General features: G+C 54.6%; 1 protein-coding gene across 1 annotated transcript in view; it reads left to right on the top strand.

Annotated features, from left to right (window-relative positions):
* Positions 1–1,709: 1,709 nt before the first annotated feature.
* The window catches only part of DNMT1 (DNA methyltransferase 1), a 41,285-nt gene continuing 34,042 nt past the window's right edge, over positions 1,710–8,952 (top strand). Inside the window, exons 1-3 of the mRNA XM_018574153.1 lie at positions 1,710–2,245; positions 6,711–6,753; positions 7,844–7,951. Coding sequence (XP_018429655.1) covers positions 2,196–2,245; positions 6,711–6,753; positions 7,844–7,951 — 201 coding nt within the window. The 5' untranslated portion in view covers positions 1,710–2,195. The remainder of the gene's footprint in view (positions 2,246–6,710; positions 6,754–7,843; positions 7,952–8,952) is intronic.

Raw genomic sequence — 8,952 nt, 5'->3', positions numbered from 1 at the left:
GAGGGACCTACCATCATTTGTGGGCCTGTCTCTGGAGGGGGCCCTACCCTCACCTGTGGGCCTGTCTCTGGGGGGGCCCTACCCTTACCTGTGGGCCTCTATGCAGAGCGATCGTCTGATCACTCCGGTGTTTGTAAATAACTGGGGACACCTAGTACTATGTGTCCCCAGTTATGAATGAACAGGATGTGATGTACATCACTTCCTGTTCATTCATGAATTTCTCAATGGGGAGAAGCACTCAGTACAGAGGATCCTCCCCATTCAGAGACTGCTGATAGTAAATATTTTACTATCAGCAGTTTGTGAATGAATGGGGAGGAGCCTCTGTACTGAGTGCTTCCCATTCACTGAGTGCTGAGGCTGCAGAAAAAGAAATTGAGGACTTTTTGCTCTCAATTTCTTTTCTATTTTAAAAGGGAAATATCAGGGGTCTGTTTAGACCCCAAAACTCACCTGTGGGCCTGTCTCTGGGAGAGGCCCCTACCCTCATCTGTCTCTGGGGGCGGCCTTTACCCTTACCTGTGGGCCTGTCCCTGGGGGGGGTTACCCTCACCTATGAGCCTGTATCTGGAGGGGGCCCTACCCTCACCTGTGGGCCTGTCCCTGGGGGGGGGTTACCCTCACCTATGAGCCTGTATCTGGAGGGGGCCCTACCCTCACCTGTGGGCCTGTCCCTGGGGGGGGGTTACCCTCACCTATGAGCCTGTATCTGTTGGGGCCCCTACCCTCACCTGTGGGCCTGTCTCTGGAGGGTGGTCCCCTATCCTCACCTATGAGCCTGTACCTGGAGGGGGCCCTACCCTCAGCTATGAGCCTGTATCTGGAGGGGGCCCTACCCTCACCTGTGGGCCTGTCTCTGGAGGAGGCCCTACCCTTACCTGTGGGCCTGTCTTTGGGGGGGGCTACCCTCACCTGTGGGCCTGTCTCTGGAGGGTGGTCCCCTACCCTCATCTGTCTCAACGGGCGGCCTTTCTGGAGAGTGGTCCCCTACCCTCACCTGTGGGCCTGTCTCTGGAGGGTGGTCCCCTATCCTCACCTATGAGCCTGTCTCTGGAGGGTGGTCCCCTATCCTTACCTGTGGGCCTGTCTCTGGAGGGTGGTCCCCTATCCTCACCTGTGGGCCTGTCTCTGGAGAGTGGTCCCCTACCCTCACCTGTGGGCCTGTCTCTGGAGAAGGCCCTACCCTTACCTGTGGGCCTGTCTTTGGGGGGGTTCCCCTCACCTATGAGCCTGTATCTGGAGGGGGCCCTACCCTCACCTGTGGACCTGTATCTGGAGGGGGCCCCCTACCCTATTCGAGGACTCGAGCGTTTGGTTGAGAGCTGAAAGAAGTGCACTGACAACCTTGATAGGTGACAAGCCTTATAAGGACATGCTTTGGGAGACATTAAATTGGTAAATCAGAAAAGTTATTTGTAAAGTGATATGTGACTTTTACAACTGAGGGGTGAACATGAAATATAAGTAATAAATATAAGTAATGTTGTACAAGAGGGTGAAGTCCGTTTTAATGGCGCCACCATACACCGTGCTGTCAATGGGACCTGATAAGGTGAGACCAACCTACAAGGCCGCGCACACAGCAGCTGAGAGAACGAGTCTGTCTCCATGGCAACCGGCCGCCGACGTCAACAAAGGAGGCGTGCTCACCCAGGCAGACACTCGCAGCGCGCGTGCGCGCCTTTCCCCCCACACTGACCTTTAAACCTGACGTCACGGCCGCGGAAGCGAAGCCGCCGTCAGCCACAGTGGACCGGGAGAAGTGGGCGGAGCCATGAATATTCTCCCCCTGAGAACACGCCCTGCAGCCATGTAAATCTTCCCGGAGGGAGGGCGGACCGGACTCCGCCCACTACTCCTCGTCAGCCTGTCATTCACATTTCTCCCCCTCTTCCTTCGCGCGTAAACACAAAGCGCGGGAGATTGCAGAGGGGCGGAGTCACGTGATCCCGGGGCCATTTGAAAAGCCGTGGCGGCCGCGTGTTGCCGGTGTATCTGTGTCCGGTGATCTTTTGGTGTGTCTGCCGGTGTCCTGTGGTCCGGCTCTGCGCTCCCTCGTCCTTCTCCCGGCCTGCGTGTTGGCGGGAAGCGTATTGTATTTCCCGCGGTTTTTATACGGTAGCGCTTTTATCCACAGGCCTTCCCCCCACTCCCGGTGATTTTTATCCGCAGTCCCTTTTATCCGTGGAGCCATGCCGGCCCAGGCCGCCTCTCCCGCCCTGCCTGCTGATGTCAGGAAGCGGTAAGTGACGTCACACATGGGTGATGAGGTCATCAGAGGGGTAATGTCGTCAGCTGTCAGTGAAGGAGGGGGTGGTCGGATATGGCAGAGGGGAGCCCAATGCCCTTACCTGTGGTGTGCTGGGTAAAGCCCCATATCCTGACCTGTGGGGGGGGAAGCCCCATATCCTGACCACCTGTGGGGCATGCCCATGTGGGGGGGGGAAAACCCCATATCCTGACCACCTGTGGGGCCATGCCCATGTGGGGGGGGGAAGCCCCATATCCTGACCACCTGTGGGGCCTGTTCATGGGGGTGTGTTCTGGGGGAAGCCCCATACACTGACCACCAGCCAAGCCCACAGGTGAGGGCAAGTGGAATCAGGCAATTGCTTCTCATGGAATCCCATGTGTAGGCCGGGTTCTGGTGTGATGACCAAGGTCTCTGAATTATCGGTGTGCACCATAACATGGGTGGGGGTGGACATCTGGGGGCTGAATGTATCTTGTCCTAAGGTGATGTTCCTCCACTAAACTTTTACTTGGGGCAGCCTGCCCCCCCCAAAAAAAAAATTCACTGTGCAATGTCAGAATGTAAGTGGTCGGCATTGGCTGGTTGGGGAGTAGTCTGCTCTTGGGTGTAAGTTGGTCAGTGATGACTTTGTCAGTACCGGAGCTATGAAAGTCTTCACACAGGTACTCGCAGGTAGCACTGCGCCTTGTAGGTTGGACCTTCCCATGGTGTCTCTAGAACGGTGATGGGGAACCTTTCTGAGCCCGAGTTCCCAAACTGGATCACTAAACCAACTTCTGCATCTCAAAGTGCCAACCGAGGCCCTGAGACCCGAATACTGAGGATTTCAGGGAGTACTTCACACGACGGTCTGTGCTAATGAGTGGCGTGCACCCGTGTACTGTGCTAATGAGTGGCGTGCACCCGTGTACTGTGCTAATGAGTGATGTGCACTCTGCTAATGAGTGACGTGTACCATTGCCGTGTGCTACAAAAGGTTCATGTCACGCAGCACACTTCAAGCGAACAGACTCTACAGGTTGGAGTCAGTGTTGGAGCACCCGGGCCCAGTACAACTGTGACCCGGGTAGTTCTGCCACTGACTCCAACCTGTAAAGGAACTAATCTCAGCAATACACTATACAGCAATGCAGACCTCTATAGAGGACTACAAATCCCAGCAATACATTATACAGCAATGCAGAATAACAGCTATAGAGGACTACAAATCCCAGCAATACATTACACAGCAATGCAGAATAATAGGCTGCATGCTCTGTTGCTTCAGGGTGGTGGCCTGATTCCTTCAGGGTCTCCGGAGGGCTGTGTTGGCTCTCGGGGGATGCTGTGCAGTTCTCAGATGGGCTCTTGTGGTGCGCAATGCGGGCGGGTAAGACAAGCGGCGAGCTCTAAACAAGCATATTAGATGGCCGCTCGCTGGGGTCCCAGGGAGGAGGAAGCGGCCGTCTAATATGCCTAGTTAGAGCCCGCTGCTGCCTGATTGTGACCCGCCCGGATCGCATACCGGGACGGTCAGATCTATTTTCAGAGGTGCTCCCGGAACCTCTAGGGTAAAGTGCGAGCGCCCCGTGTCAATGTAAGGCCTTTGCTATGGTCTTTTTAGGTCAGTGTCCATGGAGACGTGTCGGTTTCTGTATCGGTTGTTTGGTCTCCATGGCGACAGTCTAGCGTCCATGGCGACGGGTTGGTTTTTTCCATACCCTTTGCATGCTTTCTGTGACAATGGGTCGGCTTCCGTATCCGTTGTTGTTCTGCATGGCAACGGTCTTGTCACTAAGTCTCCACGGCGAGGGGTCTGGTCAGTTTCCATATCCGTTGTATAGATTCCATGGTGATGGGTCATTCTCCATGGCGATGGCTCAATCTGCATATCCGTTGTAAAGATTAGAGATGGATCAGTCTTGAATGTCTTCGATTACCCTCCAATATGTACCTTGTAGGTATTGAATACCACGTTTTAAATTGCCTGATGAGTTTTGATGGCACAATGAGCGTTTCTGGTGATTATAACCAGCAGATCCCCCTCCCCCACCCGATATAAAGGGAGTCTTCAGGGCACGTCTGTTGGAGCCGGAGATGTGAGACTTGTACATGTGATATAAAGTTCATATAATGAGCACGTGTAGTAAAAACTCGCCTGTGGGTGCTGCTGACCTACCACAGGCCCTAGGTACCAGGCTTCCAGTCTTCAGTAGAATACCTCACCACAGACATGTAGAAGGGGACATCAGAACTCTTGATATGACCTTTTCATGGTCTGTGCCTCAAAGTATTGATGCCAAATCACCATGACCACCAACCCTCAACAATGGCTTCCTCGGCTCCATACAGTTAAGCTCCAACTTTCCGCAGTGTTCACCCTTTAAAGCAAACCAGTGAGGAGATGTGATAATATAACACGTGACAGAATATCCTCCTCCTCAGTGCCGGGTGTCTCCTCCATAAGAACCGTTGTCTCTACAATCATCGGACTGGACACATCCCTGTGGCATTCAGGAGCCGATCTGTCCTGTCCAGGAGCCCTCAGGATTTATTTTAGGAGCTCCGTGGACCATTAGGAGACCTCTAAAGTTGTGTCCGCTGTAATGTTACTGGCTCCCTGTCTCCCGGGATTTGTCCAGCCCTGATACCATTAGTCCATATGACCAATCGGTAGACCCAGACATCACCGTAGTTGGTAGTGCCAAAGGCAAGCCTCTGACTGGAGACGGACAAACACATCTAGGCGCTGGCTGAACTCTTCCGCTGGAGAATTTGTCCGTCCACATTGTTTAGCACGGATGGAGGAATCAAGCGCTTTTCTCATTCAGCATGTGGGGCAGAACCAGAACCTACCAGTGTATGGACAGATTTAGTAGTATAGAGCTGTCCATACACTGGTAGGTCTAAGCTGTAGGACAACAAGAGGTCCTAAACCCAGAAACCCTCAGTGTGAGCAGTAGCCAAGGGTTTGTTGCATCAGAATAAATGTCTGTTAGGTTTCAGAGGGTTGATCACACCTGTTGGGCCATGTTGTGTCGTATCTAGTGCTGAGTGAGAGGGGCTAGAGCGGCGCTGAGGGGCAGGCCAGAGGTGCTAGAGCGGCGCTGAGGGGCAGGCCAGAGGGGCTAGAGCGGCGCTGAGGGGCAGGCCAGAGGGGCTAGAGCGGCGCTGAGGGGCAGGCCAGAGGGGCTAGAGCGGCGCTGAGGGGCAGGCCAGAGGGGCTAGAGCGGCGCTGAGGGGCAGGCCAGAGGGGCTAGAGCGGCGCTGAGGGGCAGGCCAGAGGGGCTAGAGCGGCGCTGAGGGGCAGGCCAGAGGGGCTAGAGCGGCGCTGAGGGGCAGGCCAGAGGGGCTAGAGCGGCGCTGAGGGGCAGGCCAGAGGGGCTAGAGCGGCGCTGAGGGGCAGGCCAGAGGGGCTAGAGCGGCGCTGAGGGGCAGGCCAGAGGGGCTAGAGCGGCGCTGAGGGGCAGGCCAGAGGGGCTAGAGCGGCGCTGAGGGGCAGGCCAGAGGGGCTAGAGCGGCGCTGAGGGGCAGGCCAGAGGGGCTAGAGCGGCGCTGAGGGGCAGGCCAGAGGGGCTAGAGCGGCGCTGAGGGGCAGGCCAGAGGGGCTAGAGCGGCGCTGAGGGGCAGGCCAGAGGGGCTAGAGCGGCGCTGAGGGGTCTGAGGGGCTAGAGCGGTGCTGAGGGTCAGGTGAGAGGGGCTAGAGCGGCGCTGAGGGGCCACAAGACTAGAAGTATCAGTTGGAAAGTTCTCCGACTTGCTTGTTCAGTTTGAGCGGCTCATAAGTGTTGTGACTTGTTGCTTCCTCTGCACTTTACGCTGCACCTGGTGGCTGAGCAAAAAAGAAGACTGAAAATGTTGCTGCGGTGTGGTCTGCATGAATGTGAACCCATGCGGTCTGTCCATGCCGGGCAATGCAATATGTGACGGACACTTTGCTCTAATGGTGGCCCTAGAGATGGGAAGGACCCCAGGCACGCTGGATGCAATGGTACATGGGCTGAGGCTCTGATAAAAATGCCGCCGTCGAGGTTGCATTTGGTTTAGGGGGAAAGTCTCTCCTTACAATTCCTCGCGTGCACTGATCCGTATTTTGGGTGGTGCGATCACTCAGTCTTGGCTTTCAATCACTCCAAGGATTATAAGCTTGCCTAGGATGAAAATGGGAAACATTGGACGTTGGACCTCCAACGTTCTCCGGTCTAAATAGCGAATATAATGTGTACGATGGGCTTGTGCCAACACTGTAACCTCCGGGCCGGTCTTCTCGCCACCATACTTGCACGCTTCTAGTACGCTCCACCTTTTGGAATTGCAAACTATGTGCACTTGAGATGATGTCCGGTGCGGATTGGTGGGGCTTTATTGTCGGGGTGCTGCAGGTCTCCCCTCAGTTCTGCCGGTCATCTCCAGACGTGGATCACGCTGCTGTTTGAAGCTCGGGTCTCTAATGCTGCTTTTATTTACTTTTCAGGCTGAAGGCGTTGGATAAAGAACAAGACGGGCTCACTGAGAAGGTACGACGGTGCTCTTCAGCTTGGGGTTCTATCTGTAGCCAACAATAGTCACTGCTCAGAGTAATGGGCGTAGAATACTTCCATCAGCTCATGGATCAGACGCTTAGGAAGAGCAATCTAGGGGAATATAATTAGTCTGCTGCGTGAGCGAAAACATACCGTTGCTCGCTCACTTCTCGATCATCTTCCTGCAAAGAGTGGTGACTGTCACTCACGGCTCCCTGCAGGGATTCCCTGCTCCGATCCTCCAGCGCTGACTGGCAGGACGGGGGAGGGGGCGGGTACAGCTGGCTCTGCCTCTAGATAGGCAGAGCCAGCTGTCACTCATGCAGCTGGGTGGATCTTGACTAATGTCGGGGATCTGTCCCGGCTGCAGCGGTCTCAGTATATAGGGAGCTGTAGCTCGCGGTATACTGAGCTTTGGGTGACAGGAGGACGCTAGTTTGTGTCCTCCCGTCACCCTTAGGAGAACGATTGGGAAAGCACCGGCCTCATAGTTCTCTAAGGCAAGTCATTCCTTTTGAATGGACTGGCAGTGCACCTTCCTCCATTGGGGGAGGGGGGGAGATCTTGCACAACATCACAAATGGCACATGTGCTGCAGTGTGGCGTTTCCTGCTAATGTAAGGGTACTTTGCGGTGCAACTCGAAATTAATTGCAGGGTATCCCCTTTGTGTTTACTATGTGTTGCAGTAACATGGAGGTGCTCCATAGCATAGATGAGACCAAGCCCTTGCTCAGAAGCAGTATCTGGAAGTAACTGAGAAGCATGGATGACGCATGATACTAGGGGACACTGACCTGTGTAGGTTGGGGTGTTGGTCCAGGAAGGAGGTGATTTTGTCTTGATGTCTTCACTGAGCTTCTACCCTAGACAGCAGGTTGAGCTGTTCTAGATTACAATGGGTGGCCCGCTCTATGCCCTGTAATATGACATGATGCTGGTATCTGCCTTTAGACTTCATGAGATCCCTCAGTTGGTGTGATTTTTGTACCGGTTCTGATCTTCAGCCGCCAGTCCGTGAATGCTCGGTACAGTTTTCATGATTTGCTGTTTGTACTCCTAACTTCTCTCGTCGTTTGTCCTAGGAATGCATCGAACAGAAGCTGAATTTGGTGGCAGACTACCTGGAAGCGGATGCTAAAGATAAATTGACCAATTTGGAGACCAAGCTGAACAAAGATGAGCTGTCTGAAGTATGTACCCTCTCCGGAAAGACCAGTCTTGTCAAGAAACCTGGACATCTGACCCTTTTATTTGAGCTCCAATGGGTTCTGGGACAGACTCAGAATTCCTTCTACCAAGTCAATGAACCTAGAAGCGCATTGTGTTCAGTCCTTAGGTCTTAAGGAAATCTGAGCTTATGCTCGGTCTCTGCTTACCATCCTCAAACTGACAGCAGAGGAGTGAAGTGAGAGCAGATGGTATGGGATCCCCAGTGTGGGTGGGGTCGAGCTACAGGTGGTGAACGGGGATGGGCCCTCAATATGAGTTTGGGTGAAAAGTGGGAATGGGGCCTTGGTATCTGGTTTGAGGTACAGGTGGGGTTGCTGGGGTGAACCTACTGAGGTGGGGAGCAGGGGTGTGACGTTGGGGTACTGGCTTGAGAGCTGGGATGGGCTTTAGGTGTCTGGTATGGGAAGCTGAGATGGGCCTACTGTGTTGTGGTAGAGGTGAGGAGCAAGGATGGGCCCTTGTGGTCTTGGTTGAGGTACAGGTGAGAAGCAGGGATGGCCTCTTGGTATCTGGGTTGGGGGTACAGGTGATCAGGGATGGGACCTTGTGGTCTTGGTTGAGGTACAGGTGAGGAGCAGGGATGGCCTCTGGGTTGGGGGTACAGGTGACCAGGGATGGGCCCTTGTCTGGGTTGAGGTACAGGTGGGGAGCAGCAGTTGCCCTATTTGTGGCTTTTATCTGTCCAAGTCACATGTACAGTTTATGTGGGAGCTGTGATGGGCCTTGGGTGTCTGAGGCGCAGCGATGGGCCCTTGTTAGGGTTACAGGTGGGGAGCAGGGATGGGCCCTTGTCTGGGTTGGGGGTACAGGTGGGAAGTCAGGGGTACTTCTGGTAGCATGGAGCGGCTTCCCGGGCAGTCGGGAAGCCAGGCAGTGTAATCATCTGCCCGGCTGCTTCATTGCCCGGGAAGCCAACTCCATGCTGATTTTCTGGGAAGCCAGCTTCCCGGCCAATTAGCAA

This window comes from Nanorana parkeri, unplaced genomic scaffold, assembly GCF_000935625.1.
Source record: "Nanorana parkeri isolate BGI_ZX_2015 unplaced genomic scaffold, ASM93562v1 scaffold2772, whole genome shotgun sequence".
Lineage (NCBI taxonomy): Eukaryota > Metazoa > Chordata > Amphibia > Anura > Dicroglossidae > Nanorana > Nanorana parkeri.
The sequence above is the reverse complement of the archived record's forward strand: the minus strand, read 5'-3'. Positions and strand labels throughout refer to the sequence as shown.